This window comes from Parus major, chromosome 21 (assembly GCF_001522545.3).
Source record: "Parus major isolate Abel chromosome 21, Parus_major1.1, whole genome shotgun sequence".
In the NCBI taxonomy this organism is placed as follows: Eukaryota; Metazoa; Chordata; class Aves; order Passeriformes; family Paridae; genus Parus; species Parus major.
The window spans coordinates 1,296,295-1,316,262 of record NC_031789.1 but is presented as its reverse complement, the minus strand read 5'-3'; the positions used below and the strand labels follow the sequence as shown (position 1 = coordinate 1,316,262).

Sequence of the window (19,968 nt, the reverse complement as noted above, 5' to 3'; positions counted from 1 at the left end):
TTGGGAAACCCTGCCATGGCTCTCCCAGCTCATCCCAGTCTGTAATCCAGGGATTCACTGCTCATCTGCAGGGGTGAAGTCCTGGTCTCCAGCCCTTGTTTCTCACTGTGTCTCTCCCTGCTGGCAGAACCCTTCAGTTCCCAGGGCTCCATGATCCCCCAGGCTGTGCCATCTCCAGCTTTGTTGTACCTGGATGCTGAACTTCACAAAATCCACTTTTTCACTTCCCAGCACCCCACTGAATAGAAGCTGTCTGCCACCCTTTTATATTTACTTCCAGATAATTAATTAAAATTACAAATACGACCTGCACCACGGCCTCACCATCCTCACAGGACAGAATTCCTTCCCAAGATCCCATCTAACTCTGCCCTCTTGTCCTGCCACTCCAGGCCCTTGTCCACAGTCTCCATCTCTGCTGTCAGCTCCTTCAGGCACTGGAAAGCCACAGTTAGGTCACCCTGGGGCCTCCTCTTCTCCAGGCTGAACAATCCCAACCTTTCCATCCCCCTGATCACCTTGGTGCCTCCTCTGGGCTCTCTCCAGCAGCTCCAACTCCTTCAGTCCAAATCCCCAGGGAATGCACGGCTCAGGGGAGCAGCCATGGCTTTGGGTTTATCACTGCTGACAGCTTCAAGTGCAGCACCCAGGGGGAGGAAGAATATCCCCTAAAAACCTCTAAAGAGAAACACACTCCTTTCCATGATTTATGAACTGAATTTGAACTGATCAGGGCATGACCTTTTCCAGGAAGGGCCATCCACTCCTAACACAGAGCTGGAGGCTTTACAAGCAGCACCAATAAAGACTTGAGATGAAGAGTGATTTATTAGTCACCAGCAACTTTCTAAGCATCTTTATAAGCTGCAGGAGTTGGGTATCCAGCACCACGAGGAAAATCCAGCTCCAGCAGCCTGCAGTGCTGCACAGCAAAGTGCTGACAGGCAGAAGGCACGAGAGGATGGCCATCCACAGCTGAATTTCCATAAACTCTGCTCCCATTTAGTTTCAGTCTCAGTGAAGCATTTCAGTGTGGGTGGGCTATAGGCTGGACTCTCAGAGCAGTACAGACACAGTGCACATTGCATCCAGCTGCCTCCAGAGCTGCCATGCCAAAATTTGCACCAGTCCTAAATCCAAAGGCAGGAGTGAGGTGGGAGATGAGGAGAACATTTATTTCTTACTGTGGGGTATGGGGGTGATACCAAACCCAGCTGGCTCAGAGTGAAAGAAGGGTCAGCAGGTTCAGAACCTGCTGAAAAATGGGGTTTTCCCCATTTCCCCATGGATCAGGGGTCACCCAGCCCCACAAACCTCTCCCTTCCACCTGTACCTCGAGGCACATCACCACCACCACAGCCTGTCACCCTCAGTCCACTTGTGCACCCACTGTTTGTATTTCCAAACCAGCACCTTGGTGATTTCTTTTGCATTGCTCCCAAACTCAGAGGGAACCCAAGGAAAACAGCTGGGAAATCAATTCCTCCTCCTTTGGAGAACCATCCATGTGAACTCTCTGGAGGAGCTGAGTTACACCCTCACTGCTGTTTCCACTGCTGGAGAGGGACTTTGGACATGGGCCTGGAGTGACAAAGGGGAATGGCTTCAAAAATGGAAGAGAGGAGGTTTAAATTGGATCCTGGGAAGAAATTCTGCCCTGGCAGGGTGGGCAGGCCCTGGCACAGGGTGCCCAGAGCAGCTGGGGCTGCCCCTGGATCCCTGGCAGTGCCCAAGGCCAGGCTGGGGCAGTGGAAGGTGTCCCTGCCCATGGCAGGGGGTGGCACTGGAGGAGCTTTAAGGTCTCTCCCAGCCCAAACCATTCCATGGTAAATCCTTTCAATCTGTAACCTAAATTCACATTTAAGGTAGATTTCCTAAGGCATTGACTTTCTCCTGGTATTTTGTTTGTGCTCTGCCTAACACAGCAGTGTCCTTGCCCATGAGGCACAAACAACTGGGAACACCTTTCTGTATTTTCTCTCTTTATCAGACTCAGATTATCTCCAAAATCAATATCGAGGATCACAGTGATTTGCACCTACTAATGATTCCATAAACTATCAGCCCCCAGACAGTAAAACATCAATTCCTTACTTCTTAGGGATTTGCCAGTAAGAATTTGGGACAATTTGAAGATAGCAAAGGGTGGCACAAACCCTTTTGGAGTCTCCCAGTCTCTGAAGGGCAGACTCCCCCACAAAAAACCAGTGGGGAAGGATGGGCTGCTGGACTCCAGTCAGATTCTAACTGCACACCCCATTCCCTCCACAGCTTCTCCCATCTTTAAAATGGGAATTACAAACCTTCCCATCTGTTTAGTTTGTAAATTCTCCAGGGCAGAGGCTGGTTTTTATTTGTGTGTACAGCACCACATACAGCCAGGTCCTGCTCTTGGCCACGGCTCCAGGCAGGATTGGAACACAAAGCAATGACGGGATCTCCATCAAACACCAACAACTCAGATAAACAATACAAAAACAGCTTGAGATTTTTTTCCTCCCCCCCTGCTGTCTCTGCTTTTCCATGACTTGTTTACTCATCTCAAAACCTCTGCAGACATCTAATCAAGCTGTTAAAGAGGCAGATTTGTGGTCAGTCAAGCACTTGGGGAGTTGTTAAACGTTCAAAACCAGTTCTAGTCAGCAAACAGCTTTTTTTTTTTCCCCCCCCTTCTCCTGGGTAGTGATATGGTTTTCTTACTCAGTGTATACTCACTCAGTTACAATTGGGATACAAGTTCTCTCCTAAAAGGTCTCATTAGGTTTGGGTAGGGACACCTGCCTTTTTCAGCCCTATCTTGTTTGCACTTTTTGGTCCCGATCCAAATCACGCCACAGACGAAGCAATGATTTCAGCAGGCTTAAGAAAGAAGGAAAAATGTGATAGTTTCCAGATGAGTGTATTATACTAAATTTAACATGCCTTTTGGTACTTAGAATTTCCACTTTTCCCCCTTCCATTTATGCAATTAGAAATGAAGAGGCAGGAAACCATTCCTATTCCAGTTGGGAAGGGGACAGGCTCCTTCCCACAGAGGGAAAAAGGAGACCTGTCCTCACAAGAAGATATTTTGCACAGCTTACATGGACAGGTTCAAAAATAGCTTTGGGATAATACATCTTTAATTAAATAAAGCAAAACAAATACAGATCCTTCACGTGGTAATTATATGTGCATATACATATATATATATATATTTACATACATCAACACAGACAATGACAAGCAAGGCAGCTGTGAAGAAAACCAAAAAAGTTAAGCTTTTATCCCATTTAAAGAGCAAGTTTAAATTCCATTTTTAGAACTGTGCACTTTTTCCACACTCACCCACGTAGACTTGAACACCTTTGCTGTGATTATTCTCCCTCTAGCAGTGAAGGACACACTGGAATCGATATCTAACAATTGATATCTCCAAATTCCAGGGCAACAGAACCACTCCATCACAGGCCACAGCAGCCCAAGGTGAGAATTAACTCTAGGAAGTCTTATCTGAGCTGAAACAGAGCATGTAAGGGCTAAATAAAAACTGAACTCATTGTCCCCAGTGTCACAGCAGGAGCTGAAGCTTTCTCTGCACGCTGACGGTCGCTACGTGCGGTGTCACCACCGCTTTTGGTTCTCCAGGCTGGTGCTGCTCTCTCCAGCAGATCCCACACTGCAGCACACACATGGAGAACTCAATAAAACCCCTTTCCAAACCACAGAGGAGCTGTGGCTCCAAAGTACACAGTTCAAATTAAAAACTGGGGCGGGATAAAATGATTTCAAATTGGGAAGAAAGAAAGATATCCTGTTTTCAATAAGCTGTTTTGACCTGACTGATGAATGCAGTCCGGCAAGGGAGGAGGTGGAAAAACAAGGACATGCTGGAGCAATGGTCCTGGATGGTATCATGCTCTGACAGCCTCAATGCTGCTCTGGCACTGGAGCTATTTAATTTCACAAGTCCTTTGCTCCAGGCGAGCTCCTCAGCATCTGCTGGCTCTGGGCACAGCTCAACACGTTCCTCCAGAGTGCAGGATCCACAGAGCACTGCCCAGGACTGCAGCAGCCCCCACACCTCAGGCTGGAGGATCAGCAGTCTCTCAAGCCCTCTCAACTCCAGCCTACCTCTCAGTCCATCCCCTGGACTCTCCTGGCATGGTTTAAAATCCAACTACAGCACCATTTGTTTTCCTTTCTGCTGTTTGCTGTGCAAAAGGAGTTGTTCTGACACTTTTCCATCTATCAGCACAACAGGTTTTCAATAAAGGGAAGTTCTGCATCAACCTACACCATTCCCTTTTCCTCCTGAGACCTGCACTCAACTCCTTGTGCTACATGGACAACACACAAGTGTGGGACAAAGGGATCCTTGAGAGGCATCTCCATAGCTAGAAAGTTGTGCTGAGTAAAGCAGCAGTGAAGAAGCTCCTGAGCCAGGGGAAGAGCAGCAGACAAGGTGCCAGAACTGGGCTGGATGGAAAGAAGGGAGTGTCTTGCCAAGGCAATGAAGAGCTGTGACCCAGGCACTGAAACCTCTCTGTCATCCCACAGAAGAGGGGTGCAAAAAGAATCAGCCTGAAGGCTCAGCTGAGAGCCAGGTGGCACAAGGATGTGTTTCCTGGCAAGTTTCAAACAGGGGTCACTCCCTGACCCAAAGCTACAAGAGACAGCAGGACCTTGCTGTCACACAGTTTGGATTCTGCCTCTTCTGAGAGGACAAAATTCCCATTTGAAAGGGCAACTGTACAAACAGGACAGAGGAGTATTTATATTCCTCTCCAAACACCGGCACAAGCAGCAGGGGTCTAGTGGGTGATTTATGAGGTGGGAATGCTTCTTTGAACTGGATGGTGGATGGGGGTTGCTGGGGAGGAACAGACGATGCTGGATTTGCTGAGGAGCTCTCCCAGTGGCCCAGGTGGTCCCAGCTGCTGGCTACTCCAAATGAAGTTCTCTCCTTCCATTCTCCCTCTCTCTCACTCACATACAAAGTCAACACACCAGAGAAGGCCATTTTTCTTTTATTTATTTCCCAGAAGAGCTCTTCCTTGCACTTTTCAGACACGATACAAAACAAGCAACAGAACTTTGTTTCATAGACAGAAACAGTTTGTTGGAGTATAAAGAGTTACTGGTGATCGTTACTGAAGAATGTGGGCTTATTCCAGGGGCACTTCAGTATTCCTGAGGAATAATCATTGATTTCTCCTTCCTTCCCACTGGGATAGTCTTAGCCATTAGTCACTGTTCCTGTAAAGCAAGAAGGCTTATATTATTAAAAAGCCATTTGGGTTCCTTACATGGAAGGTGCTGCAGGATGTAAAGCAAGTCACGGAGCTCTGCAACAATTTCCAGAGGGCACGGGAAGGTTTTCATCCTTTGCTAAAGCAAGAGGTTGTTTGTGGAGGAATGAAGCAGCTGTTCTCATGCCAGAAGCTTGCCATGTTTTCATCCTGATAAATATGGTACTTCAAAAAGCTCCACATTATTGGTCAAGTTATTCACAGGCTGAAGAGAAATCAGGCTGAAATCAAAGCCACAAAGAGCAAGAGGAAAGGCTGTGTTTGCCTTCTCGTGTTCTTGCACATCAATATAAATCGACATTCCTAGCAAAGATTGTGAAGTTTGGGTGATAATACAGGCTAAATAACCTGAAAAACAAGATATTTTCCATTCTGCAAGGAAATCTAGGCTGTGCAATTCACAGCTGTAGCGTTTTAAGCCTTGAAGTAATCGTGACATGTTGATTTTAAATTCTGCTGAAGTCACAGTGAAAATCACTTGGTCAAATTACCTAAAAACCCCTCAGAATATTCTTACCACAAATTAGAACTCTTCTGCACTTTAAGTATTGATTTGGTGGAGATGAATGGCTCCTGCACTGTGTTGGGGGTCCATGATGGAATTTCTAATCCAAAGGATGGGCAGTGTGATGACCCAAGGAATGGCTGCAAGGTCACTCTGGCATCTCCTGTTATTCAGTATCTTGGGAATCTCTTGTTCTGACTCAGGAGTCTGAATTAAGAACTTGATCCTGAGCAATTCCAACTGGGTGAAGGCCTCAGTAACCTGGTCTGACCTCACAGCTCACCCCCAAGACCTCCTTGAAGTCCTTTCCAACTCAAGTTCTCCTGTGATCCTGTGAACTTGACAGGCTCAGAAAACTAGAAATCATTTCAACCAAGTCAATCTGTGTTACATCTCCCTCTAATAAAGCTGATTTTCTTGTAGATTCTATCATTTTGACAAGTTAGCATTTGAACAGAACTCAGTTTTCTAAAGGAAATCCTACAAAGTTCAGCTATAACAAATTTTTCTAAGAAAAAAACAGATGAGTGATAATGCAACAATATTTTCCATGTTCCTAACCAAGAGGAATGAAATAATTTTGTTGTAATAACCCTGGAGCCATTATCCATGACATGACATTTTGGAGGGAATTAATGACATTAACCATTAGATGGCTTCATCCCTATTTTCCCTCTCTCAGCCTCTTTGTGCCAGAGAAAGTGCACTGGAAACTATTTGTCTTGTGCCATGCAGGCATCTAAAGTGTCCTTCCAGTTACCTCAAGGCTCCAAGGACCACCCTGCTCCAGATTAGTCCTTAATCTAAATAAAATCCCTTCCTAGAGTGACCAGACACTGTTTTCTGCTGCCCAACATCCCTAGGAACAAGCATCCTTGAATGAATAATGCTCTCTCAGAACATGTGAGCAGTGCATTTATCACTCTCATCAAGCCAGACAAGTCACCCCAGGTTTTTTTTTGGGAGACACAAACTGCAGGAACAACCTCAGGATGGTGTGGAGTACTAACACATTTTAATGTGAACAAATCTGGCCAGAAGCACCAGGCAAATATTGGATTTTGGGCAGTAGCTGATCAGTTATATCCAACTGTACTGCTCTCCAATGATTTTATTTGTTGGAGAATCTTATTATTTCCCTTTGATAGGCAGCTGGAGAGAATATTTGTAAGCAGGTATGTGTGGCAGAACATTTGATCTCGGTACTTTGTGAAGTGCTAAAGTAACTGTAAATACATCCTGGTGGATGGATGTCTCTCCACCAGTGTCACTGAAATGATTTAACCAGGCCATGGATCTGTGGAGAACACTCCTTTTGTTTCTTTTTCGTTTCCTTTCTTGTTTCTTTTTGTTTCCAGATGCCACTGTGATAAATTACCATGAGAACAGCCCCAACTCTGACACAGAAATTAAGAAAGTACTCATGGAGTTGGTTTGTGGACTGGTGCACTGCAGCCAGTTTGAGACTGCACAAATTATCCCTGCTAATTAATCTATTCTTAAAATTTTTACTTCAGCATGGTAAGATATTTTTAAATATTCAGTGTTAATACTGAACTCATTGAAATGATCCTCTTCCAAACTGCTTACAGGGTACATTTTTTTTTTCAAGACTAATAGATTACTATGCAAACAAGCTACAAAATTTACAAGTGATCAGTGTTTTCACACTGAAAAAAAACCCCAAAACCCAACAGAAGATTAAACAACACCTGGTGTTGATACTTACTTTTACAAATTTGCCATGGAGAAGATATGGAGATTGGAAGTCGTGTTGACAATTGGAATAAGCCATTCCTAACCCCATCCCTGACCCAAATGCAATAGGCCATGTCTTTCCTGTGGAACAGGCAGGCAGAGAGGAAAAAGTCAAGGAAAGTTGTTTGTTTTATATTGTTCTATAAGCACTAAGAAAGAACAAATGACTAGAAGATGCATTCTAGGCATTTTCAAGCTTTAAAATCCTCCAAACCAGCCCTCTACAGAAGAAAAGTAACACCAGTTAAGGATTGAACAGAGAGCAGCCTCTGAATTCAAGGTATTACTGAAAATGACTCTGATTTAAAGCCCAGCTGAAGAACCAAGACCAGTTTTAAATCCCTAGTGTGCAGTTTATTGTGGATCCAGTGATTTGGCTCAGGGTCTCCTGCCATTGCAGGATTTGAGCTGAGCACAGGAGGAGCTCAGGGAGGTGCCATGGGTAACAACCTCCTTACACAACAGCTAAAAGTTTTGGGAGCTCCATTTCAATGGAAAAGACAGGACAAACAATGGAAGAATTGCTCTAATAAGCTGATTAATTTTTATGTGCCTCTAAGACCTCTAACTGTACCTACAACAGATGGAAAGTGGGAAGCCAGGCAGCCAAGATTAATGCAGTGTACTTACTTTTGAAGAAGATGACTGAGAAAACAATTCCTAATCCAAATCCAGCACCTGTAAGAAGAAATGCAGTGGGTGAGGATAAAGATAAAGCAAAGTAATGGGAAATTATTTAGCTCTTTACAGTAATTCTTTATTCTAACTCAGGAATATCAGACTATGACTATCCAACTGCATGTTATTTCAGCACACTAAACCAGAGAGTTCTTACATAACAAATCTGAAAAAAAACTAATTCTTGTTTTCTTAAGTAACTGTAAGCAGCTAATTCAGATTAAAATCCCTACATATGTAATAATTTTTTTATCAGAAATATCTGGGAAACAAACCAGACCCTAATCCCAGGGAAAGTTCCTGAATTTCTGTCACCATCCACAATGTGAAATTAAAATTTATTTGGCTCATTGTCAGCAAATGAGAAACACTTAAATGAAAACTTATTGTGTCCTTGAGCTTCAGATTCTGCAGATGAATATCTCATTGTATTTCATTTATCTCACTACTTTAACTGCTTCAATGTGTGTCCTGAGGGCAGCAGAACTTTGAAGCTTTGTGTTACCCTATACCTTACAAAGAAAGCTCCAGGCTGCTTATCTTTCACATCCACAACATTCATTATGGAGCATATTTAAACACATTAGGAGGGAATGATTTTTAACATCCTTATACTAGACAGAGAAATAACTGCAGCAGTTGAAACAAAATTAGTCAGCGCCACTAAAAACCTTGGCATATTTAAAAATAATTTTTTGCTTTCCTTGGGAGGTGAGCTTATGATTTTGTGCAAGATGTCAGGCAAAACTCTTCTCAGGACCCAATAAATATCACAGTGAGAAATTGCAGCTGAGTGGGCAAATTCTACCTTTAATTATGTCCACTGAAGAGAAGAATTTTAGATAAGGCACAGAAGTACAAAAGTTTGAAAAAAGAAGAAAAAAACCCACCAGTCATGCATATGCTCATTAAAATAAACAAACCAACAGCTTCAGGTTTATTTTGCAACAAACACATCCTGTTATAGGTTTCAACTTTCTCCTTTCAATATGAGAAATTAAATATTATGAGTTTATTAATTAAAATACATCCTTTTTTTATATTCCTAAAAGCACACAATGCTGTTGAATGCATTAGTAAGGGGGTTGAGTCCAGAACAATGCCAAGGAATCCTCTACCCTTGTGGCATATAGAAAGATGTTGCTTTCTTTTTTTAAGTTTCCTTGTGCTCTTCAAAGTCTTTTCCTTGTACATTGATAATTTCCACTGAAGAACAGATTATTCCAAAAATACTGACATTCTCAGTACATTAGGATGCACCACCTCATACCTTAATTAAGCATCCCACATTTTTTTGTTGGTTATAAACACATGAAAATTCGGAGAGAGGAGAGCAAACACAATCTGAGCAAACCCCCTCACGTTCACTCTCTGTTAGGACTTTCTGTATTTCCTGAGAGCTGAAAATGGGAGCTGGTTTGAAAACCCTCTTGATTTTACTACAGATTTCCACTTGTGCCAGAGGTAACTACTTTACCAGGTCATTACAACTTTGGAGTAGGCTTACAAAACACGCAGGAAGAGCTCTGACCGCCCGCCAAGCCATCCTGACATAACTCCCCCAGACATTTCTGAGCGCTGTGTGGAAGGTCAGCTCCTCACTGGAATCATTTGCACAGCTAAGGGAAAGTCTGGGATGTTCAGATGTCTGCTCAGAGCAGCAGGGTTTTTGTGCTCTCAGCAAGGCAGAAAGAGACACTCCTTGGAGCAGCTCCTTCAGACTCATGGACTGAGCACTGGAAGAGACATCAGGTCTCTCTCAGAGCCACAGCTCACCCCTGTAATCCCCCCAGCCCCTCCCAACACAGCTTTCCTGCTGTACCTCTGCTACAGTCCAGTGTTTATGCCATTAGGGATAATTATTATCTTCCACAATCCATCCTGTTTGGGAGGAACTGGCTCCTCTGCCAGCCCCTTCCTACAACCTGTAGTTGAGCTGGTTTGGGCTGTTGTGTTTCAGGGGGGATTCTCTCTGTTCAGAAACACCAGGACTGTCTCAAGTGGCCAGTTCTGCCATGAGGGAGTGAGGAGTCCTACATTTCCTGGGAAGATCCCCTCTGCCAATCCAAACAGTTTAGCTAATCAATGAGAAATTATTTACAGGATGACAAATTCTGCATCATCTCAATGCATGGCCTGGGCAGTTTCTAATGTCACCACATTTTCCATGTTACCACTCAATCCCACATTCTTCTCACCAGCCTGGTGGTGAACTGCTTCCTGTCTTCTCTTAACACAACCCTGCACTAAGGAAGCAGCTATAATTAATACAGTTTCTTTCCATTTACTTCCAGAAATTATCATTATCTCGTCACCTCCTTCAGATGTTCTCTCACATTACAGCCCCTCTCTAAGGGCTGCACTCACATGCCATCCCTGCTGCTTCCTGTTGGCCATGGGGGAAGCTACAGGATACACTTAAAAGGTGAAAAATTTATTATTTATGTCAACTGCAATTCAGCCTAAGCCTAAAACACAAACTAGGCCTTCCCCCACACCAGCACTACTGTTAAACAGATGTGGTCCAGCATGACTGACTTAGGAAAAACTCTGTCTTAAGAAAGCTTTTTCTGAAGCAGCTCATTTGATTGTTCTTCTTCATGCATTTGCATTTTTGTGCAATTTTAGAGGTTATCACTGCACTTTATCCCATCTGTAAGGTGTCTACAGTGACAATAAGCACAGAAAAATGATGGGAACACAGCTAAGACTTTGCTTTAAGTAATGAAAATGCCACAGAGAAGTGAATGAGGAGATCTGACAGTTTCTGGCCTTCTGTGCAAGAAGGCAATTTGAGAAACAAAGGCAATAAAATACCTTGGGTTTCCTCATCTCACAGGCACTCCTCTCCTGACTGAGGCACAGACTACAGCCAGTGCTCAAAACCATTGTGATCTCAGCACCCTGTGCACAGAAACACCAGCCACTGCAAGTACAGCATTTGCTCTTTTCCACTTCGTCTGAACAGTTCAAACTTGGTTTTAACTTGAAATCAGAACCTTCAACTACATTTAATTCCTCAGCCCGTCTGGTTAAGAACTTCTTTCTGTGGGAAGTTTGTCACTCATCTTCATTCCACTAGAAAGTATTTGTGGTTATGTGGTCATTTCCTTTGTCTCCAGGACCAAGGGGGAGCAAAACCATCTTGCCTCGGGAGCAAAGCAATGCATTTCACTTTAATTCTATATAAAGTTACACCAGAGATAAACAATGGCAGAGCTGATGATGAGTTTTACAGGTTTAAAGTTCTCACATGCTCCATTTCCTCTTAAAGAGGCAACATGTCGCTTCAAAGAGCCGCCCACCTGAGCAGGGGACGCTCCAGCTGTTCCTCCTAAAGATCAGCACCTCTAGGCCAGGCTTTAACTTCAGAACAATAAAACATGAAAGGTTTATCTTACAATAAAAACAAAGGAACATGGAAAAGCAAAGGGCTTGATCCACGCCAGGCACATTTTCCCTCCCCTTCTTGCATGACCGACTCTTCGGAGGAAAAGGCCACAGGAAGGAGTACAACTCATTTTTCACCTTCTCTGACAGTTTCAGATGTTTAACTAGAAAAACAGCCTCTTCCACCCCACATCCATCACTTCAGCCTAAACTCATTTACAGTGTCACCAGGGGACAGGACACTTGTGTGGACACCTCAGCCCTGCTCCCCACTACGCGTCCCAGCCACACAGAGCGGCACAGCCACACGGAATTGGCGTTAGGCAGCAAGCCCAGGCACCACAACTTTCTCTTTCTGCTTTTTCTGCCTCTTCCACCTTCCAAGAAAAACGTCCTGGTACCTCCAATCAATCTAACACGTGGGAGAGCACGCGCTGTATGCTCAACAGGACGTCATAAAAGTGTCTCAGAGAGAAACACAAATCTTCAGGATGGGCTCCTGCTCCATAAGAACATCTGGGAAAAGCTTTTTCTATAAATTTAATCAACAGTTGCTCTAACAAGTGATACTACACGGTTCTTTCCTAGGCTACCCAAGTAGCTACAGGCTGAGGCAGCTACTAACACAGCCACACCTAGATGTGTTTTGCTTCAATAGCTTGAAACTTAAAATAGAAGGATTAAAATATGCCCATTGACATCTGGCAGATGTGTTGCTGTTACTATAGCAGCTGGAAGGTTTTCAATTACTTAATCCCAAAACGAAAACTATTCTTTTCCTTTGCCATTCCACACACATTAATACAAAACCGAGAGCTTCAGCCTCCAATCCCACTCTGACAAGATACATAAAGAATTGCTTTGCAAAAATGTGGAGGGAAGTTGCCTTCACACACCAGGGCCTTCACAGGGCAGCACTCAGGGCCAGTCAGAAATCCGAGACCATGAAATCACTTATTTACGGAGAGAATTAATTTTAAGCAGACTCTTTGCAAGGTCTTAGTGGCAGGAATCAGATTTTCTTCAAACACCAACTTTGAAGCTTTCATTCCCATCTCCCCTGTGGTGTGGATTGTTTGTAGAGCAGACAGAAAAATGAGCACAGACACTGGAAGAAAACACAGTGAAATTACATACCAAGTGCTCAAGAAAGAAGCAGAAAAAAGAGAGTTTTGTTTTATACTCGCATCTGACTGCAGTAACAGAGAAAAATTGAAATAACAAAATATTAATATCCAAATATCATAATAATCAAAAATCCTGACATGCTTTCAGGGTCAGGTCACTGCTCAAAGGCAAACCTTGGGTAAACATCAGCACAGTTGGAGAGACACAGAGAGCAGCACAAAGGGCCCAGGGAACCACGGTGACACTGAACCACAAACTTCAACCTCCCACCACAGACTGGTGAATGAACTGGGACACCTGAGGGCACAAACGTTTTCTCCCTCTAAAAGGGGAAGAGGAGAGGAGTGGAAGCTGCTCTATGATGAGAGAGTGCAAGTTCCCTGTGAGGTTGGGGAGGCCCAACACAGATTTCCCAGAGAAGCTGTGGCTGCCTTTGGATCCCTGGCAGTGTCCAAGGCCAGGCTGGATGGTGGAAGGTGTCCTTGCCATGGCAGAGGTGGGACTGGAAGAGCTTTAAGGTGCCTTCCACCCCAAACTTCATCCTGGGATTCTGTGCTCAGTGTTGCACCAAGCTTTTAGACAAATCAGGGCTGTGCTTGCTTTAGAAGCTCCTGTATAAGAAATCAGCAATATTCTCAGAAAATACCCCTCTGACAGGAAACTTTACTTTGTCTTACTGCAATTACTTGTTCTGCTAATAAAAACATTGCTGAAAAGAGATTTAGCAGGAGTAAACACACCACACTCAGGGCTTTTGCAGCCCAGCTCTGAGGGTTGGCAATGCTGCTGCTTCACACCCACCCAGCACAGGCTGGCCAGCACTGACGTCTGCTGGCCCAGCTCAGAAACAAAGGTAACAGAGAGCAAGAAGAGTTTCAGGGGCATCTCACTGGCAAGAATGGAGAGAAAAGCAGCCTGATCTTCTCAAACCTCTCTCTATTATAACCAAGGATTTTCTCAGAAAACTGTTTCTGATATAAAAAAAACAACAAAGGCTTGTTCACACCTACTGCTCTAACTTCTCAAAGACCAAACTTCAGGATATCACTTGGTTACGGTCCCTTTCCCCTGGGCACTGCCACCTCCAGAAAAGGCAGAGCTGGCATCTTATGGATGCAGTGCTGCAGAGGCTCAGGAAGTCAGAGCATTTTGGGCTCATTTTCTGTGAGGCAGAGTTGAGGAGGTCTGGAGGTTTGCAAAGGCTGCAGATGGACTGGCACAGCTGGTGGGGCACACCCCAGCAGGGCACAATGCACTTAGGAGACCTCGATTCCTAAAGAGTTTCCTGTCTTTTCCTTCCAACAGAAGATAATACCCTCTTAATTTGTAAATGGACATTGTATTCTGAGCTCTGCTAGCATTATAACTAAATATTGCTGTTAGATTTTTGGACTAAAAGCCTATTCTCAGAACAGCACTTGCCCACCTCTTCCAAGGAAAACATTTTTTGCTGCCTGAGCCATGAGCAGTTCATATTTACTCTGGTCTGCTGCAAGACACAACTAGTAGAGCTGGATCTTCTGTATCACCAGGAAAAATAACTTGGGGTTCCAACAAAGCTCACACAACAATGCAGCTGTGTGTGCACATAATATCCATGTTCTCCAGCACTAAAAACAAACCCCCGAAGGAGTTTGGAACAAGCCTTCTGGCCTGGTAGCTAAGACTGGATGGTCACTGCCAAGCAAAAAAAAAAAAAACACTTCAAAACAAGAATTTCAGGATTTTTGTATATTTAGACAAAGTCTAATCCAGTTTTCAGAAAGTGTAATCAAGTTTTATCATTATATAGACTGACTTTATCCTATTCATAACCATGTGAAGGATTATTTAAAAATAGTGACATTGCAATCCATACAATGATTCTTTCTGAAATATCCAATCTGGGGAATGACACAAACAATACAATTTCATCCTAGCCATTAACAGAATATTCAAGCAGGCCAGATGATGAAAGGCAGAAGAAATAATGTTAACAGTTAATGCAGGAGAATTCACAGCACTCCTTTCTCTTAAAAAAAAAAATAAATCCCTATTAAATGGAAATTAGAAGCATTTTATTTTCAGATGTCAAAACAGAGGATTAGAGGAAAATGAAACACCACACTGGGTTATTTACAAGCTTCCAGGCTGGATTTTGGTCAATCACAGACATACAGCAAAACATTTCTCTCCTGCAAAAAAAAATAACTTCAACACAGCAACTTCACGCACACAAGTCATGAAGAAAACAGCTTCCCTAGGATTACCTTCCAAAATTACAACATACAACTCATTTAAAACAGCTTCAAAACAAGACATGCAGGCACATAAACCTCCCTCTCTTCCACACTTACTCTTTATTGCCTCTCTGTCCCTGCAAACTGCACATAATAATAATAATTTGTCCAAAATTACAGCCTTTCAGAAAAAAAAACAACACCTCTGTCAATCTTTTGTGAGTAATTGTCTTTCCAAATAAACAGCCATGAACTATCCATCAGTTAAACAAACAAACCAACCCTTTGAACAGGGTTTGGAGCCTGCAGGATGGAGGAAGACCACAGCAGTTTTTACTTCATCACCCTTCCTCTGCAGAGCTCTACTGATGAAAAGAAATGGCTGTGAAGGACACAGGAGTCAAAGAAGGGAAGGAAAAGAAAGCCATGCTAGTTCGAGTCTCTTGTTTCCACACTCCAAACAAACAAAGTTTTCTGTAAAAAAGTAACAAGTAGTTTGTCAGCATGGCAATCAGTATCAGAACGAAAAAAAAAGGAACAAAGTTATATTATTTAAATGACTGCCTGGGTGAAAAGCCCTGAGGATGGTGCAAAGGCAGAGGCAGCAGGACTGGATTGCCCATCAGAAAACCCCTGGTGAGTTAACAAAGCACAACCCAGTCCCTGCACACAAACACTGTGCTCACAACTACATCTGGAATGGAAGAGGAACAAAAACACCTGGATACAGCCTCATCATTAGCAAAATAAATAAATATCATCTGAATAAAAACGATGTTACCACAAGCTCCACTTAACAATGGCTCAATGTTCTGCACAGGCATGAAAAGGTTTACTGACTCTTTGAAATTAAATACTGTCCTAACAACGCCTGACAACATCCTCTGTTTGGAACTAACAGGAAAAAGTTAATACTCAATTACAAGATCCACACAGGTAGTGACCAAGAGCTTGAAAACATAATACAGCATTTCAAAAGATGCAGCAAAAGATAAATATTTATTTTGGAAGTTTTAGTGGCAGGAGATCAAGTTTTTTCAGGAGCCTGGTCTCCACCTAAAACAGTATTGCACAACTACAAACAGAGCTGAGGACAGACTTAGTGGGAATCCTGATGGGTTAAGGACAGGCTGCACAGTCCCAGCTGGAATTTAAACCACATTTTTGCTAATAAAGCCAGCCTGAGAGCTCCACCTCCCCTTCTTCCCCTTTTCTGTTTCCCATGTTCCACCAGCCCTCAAACTAATCCACAGGAGTTATCTGTCCGCAGTTCTCAAAGACACTAGGAAATGTCAGGCATGCAAGGCTGCAGAAATTCAGTGTTTTCCTTTATTTAGAGAGTCTGGAATGGGAAAATACTGGGCTAATCACAATGTTTGTTTTTCCCCAGCCAGTAGCTGGGAAGATCTCCCTGGCTGTAGCATTTGGGAAGGATGTAAAGGAGCATTTGGGAAGGAAATTGTGGCCACCGAAGGGAAAAGTCTGACAAAAAAAAGGGCATTTACCAAATCCTGTATCCCATGTAACAACTAAATCCTCAAGTAAAGAAGTTCATTTTCTTTCCTTCTTTCCAGTTCAACAACCACCCTTGATAATTTATTGGAACTCCAGTAAACTTTTCAGTAATATTACAAAACAAATCAACACAACCACTCACAGTTTTAATGTCCCTGCAAAGAAAACAATCATTCCCACTGGAAAAATCTGTGTTGTCAGCACACAGTTCATGCAGAAGGTTGCCAGTACAAACACTTCAGTTCCTGATCAATTGTAAAAGCACACTAAGCAGGGAAGTGCCCTCACACCTGAAGGGAAACCCATGTCTGAGCCCATCCCACTGGCTTTGGTGCAAAGATAAAGAGATGCAGCACATTTTTTGGGCAATCTAAAGAAAAACATGAATTTGACTGAGATCTCTACTCGGCATCCTCGTGAAGCCAACACTGGGAATCCTGGGACTGAAGCACAAGGCAAAGCAGGTTCTCTTTCTTCTGATGGAAGGAAACACCCAACCAAAACAAAAGGCCTCCTGCAGAGTCAGGAGTGAAGGTGACAGACACCGAGCTAAGTGGTCCACACACACCTGAGGGATCTGGGCAAGCTGGGGGAGTGGCCCATGGCGATCCCATGAGGTTTAACAAGAGCAGGTGCTGGTGCTGCACATGGGTCAGGACAACCCCCAAGCTCTGTCCAGGCTGAGGGATGAAGAGATGGGGAGCAGCCCCAGGGAGAAGGACCTGGGGGTGCTGGTAGCTGAGAGCTGGACATGAGCCAGCCCAGAAACTCCCTGTGCTGATCCCCCAGTGTGGGCAGCAGGAAAGGGGGATCCTGACCCTCTGCCCCAGCACAGCAAGGACCTGGAGCCGCTGGAGCCAGGCCAAAAGAGGCACCAGGATGATCAGAGGGATGGAGCAGCTCTGCTGGGAGGAAAGGCTGAGAGAATTGGGATTGTTCAGCCTGGAAAAAAGAAGGTTTTGGGGTGACCTCATTGCAGCCTTCCAGTGCCTGAAGGGAGCTGGCAGGAAAGAGGGAAAGAAACTGTTTGCAAGGGCCTGGAGAGAGACAGGACAAAGGGGAATGGCTTACCAATGACAGAGGAAGGATATGGGTGGATAATGGGAAAAAATTCTTCCCTGTGAGGGTGGGCAGGCCCTGGCACAGATTTCCCAGAGCAGCTGTGGCTGTCCCATCCCTGGATGTGGATGTCCAACCAAGGCCAGGTTGGACAGGGCTTGGAGCAGCTTGGGACAGCTGAAGGTGTCCCTGCCCATGGCAGGGGTGGGACTGAGTGAGTTTTAAGGTCCCTTCCAGCACAAACCAGCCTGAGATTCTGTGAAATCAACCCTGTATCCACTTCTTTCAGCCTCCAGGGCAGAGGATGTACAGGATTCTGACATGTACAGCTGCAGTGTGGAACAAGTTCTTGTTTATAATTTGGCATACTTAATATTTTATGATAAAGCAACCAATGCTATGGAAACATAAACACATCCAGATATGTTTGTCAGACAAACCTGAATAGAATTTCATAAGGAAAAACACTGCTCTGGAGCACTTGACACTTTTCAAAGGTCTGTTATAAACAATGGAAGTTTCAGTTTACTTAGAAATATTAAACATCTTTTCTAATGGAAAAGTATTAGGCAACTAAAACCCCCGAGTTCCTCCTCATCAGCTTCCAAGCACAAGGCCACTGCAGCAACAAGAAATAAACATTCACATTTCCCAGATATTATTTATGGTTCTAAAAGAGACATCTGCACCAACAGGGAACGAATATCTTCTGGGTCAGACACTGCATTTCTCGCTTTACACACCACATTTGAAGATTTGGCTTTGCAAACACATTTTGTGAAGCCAAAAGCTCTGCCCGGTGTCGCTTTGCAGCCGGTCACAGAGCGAGCACGGCGCTGCCACCACCACCACCCCTAAAACTCACAGTATTCAGTAGAACCATTCAAACCGGTGAATGTTTTGCCGCAGAAAACCGATGCACGTGCATCTCACTCTACGGGCAAATAAATACGGAAAAACCCAACAGAACCGTTCTGCTAGTCGATGATGATGAAAAAAAGAAGAGCTCCAGGGCTGGGACACGGACGGCGCTTCTCAATGTCACACTCCACACGCGGTACCGAGTGACACGTGCCAAAGCCCTCAGCGTGTCACGCTGCCAACTGCTTTTAATAAACGCAGCCCCCCTGGCACACGGAGTGATGTGAACAGCTCTGCACACACCGATTTCAAACCCACCGCCGCAGCAAAGCCGAAGGCGGACGAGGTCGTGGCACGCCAGGAGCCGGTTGTGCCTGCCCGCCGCTCATTCAATCCTCCCAGATTGCATACGGAGCCCAGATTTCCCACGGAAAACTCTTCCCTTCAACACAGGGAGTAACCAGAGGCCAAACACGCCCGGACCGCGGTAAGCCGGGGCCGGGCCGGGGCGCAGAGCTGGGAGCGGGCCCGGCGGGGGTCCGAGCCCGCGGCCAAGGTCACCTTGCCAGGCCCGGGGCCGCCGGCTTTACCCGACGCCGGGGGCAGCCATGAGGGCGGATCCTCCGGACACCCTGAGTCCCTCCCGGGCTCACAACCGCTCTGAGGAGAACCTGGGGCGAGTGGGGACAGTGGGCCCCGCGCCGCGGGGACACGCCGGCGGCCGCTCTCCCAGGTTCGGGGAGCCCGGGGGACCACCACCGCTCTTCCCCGGGCCCTCCCGCTCCGCCGTGCCCATGCCGCCCTTACCCAGCTTGACGGCGGAGTCCGCCACACACCGGTCCCACTTCCTACCCAGGTCGCCCTCCGACGCCATCTTGCCCGTCCCCTCACCTCCTCCCCCGCGCAACTCTCGCGAGACCAGGTGCTCCACCTATCGCCCGCGCCGGCAGGTCTCGCGAGATTTCGCCGTCGTTGCCAAGGTAACCGACGGGCGGGCGTCATGGCCGCCGCGCCCGACCTTGGGCCCAGCCCAAAATCCCCTTTTTCCTCATAGGATCCGGCCCAAAACGCCGTTTTCCCCCGTAAGACCGGGCTCGCCACGTCCCCAGCCCGTCCCGGGCTCCATCTCTCCGTCTAGAGCTCCCGCTGTGTCCTTGTTTGCCCTCGTCTCCCTCAGCCTATGGCAGCATCCCTACCTCCTCGCAGGCGCCCGGGTTGGGCCCGCGCCCGCCGCCCCCCTGCCCGCAGGGCTCTCGCCTCATCCATGGTAAGAGCCGAGCTGTGCTGCAGGGCCAAGCTTCTCACTGCAGCCTTGGGTACATCACTGGACACTCACTCCCGTGTAGGTTTTCCTTGGCAATGGTCCTGCATCCTACACAGCTCCTGCAGCAGCTCTGGAGGGAGAACATTCCGTGAGGGGGGCAGAGCGCTGGAACAGGTGCCCAGGGAGGGTTTGGAGTCTCCCTGGCTGGTGACATTCCAAACACACCTGAATGCATTCCTGTGTCACCTTCTCCAGGTGTCCCTGCCTTGGCAGGGAGGTTGAAACGAATGATCTCCAGAA

General features: G+C 45.5%; 1 protein-coding gene across 1 annotated transcript; it reads right to left on the bottom strand.

The window, feature by feature from the left end:
• Positions 1-4,993: 4,993 nt before the first annotated feature.
• On the bottom strand, positions 4,994-19,343 carry MICOS10 (mitochondrial contact site and cristae organizing system subunit 10). Its single transcript, XM_015648506.2, has 4 exons — positions 19,212-19,343; positions 8,185-8,232; positions 7,526-7,635; positions 4,994-5,238 (listed from the first exon to the last, which is right to left on the bottom strand). The coding sequence occupies exons 1-4, from the start codon at positions 19,276-19,278 to the stop codon at positions 5,230-5,232; spliced, it is 234 nt and encodes a 77-aa protein (XP_015503992.1). The 5' UTR covers positions 19,279-19,343; the 3' UTR covers positions 4,994-5,229.
• Positions 19,344-19,968: the final 625 nt, after the last annotated feature.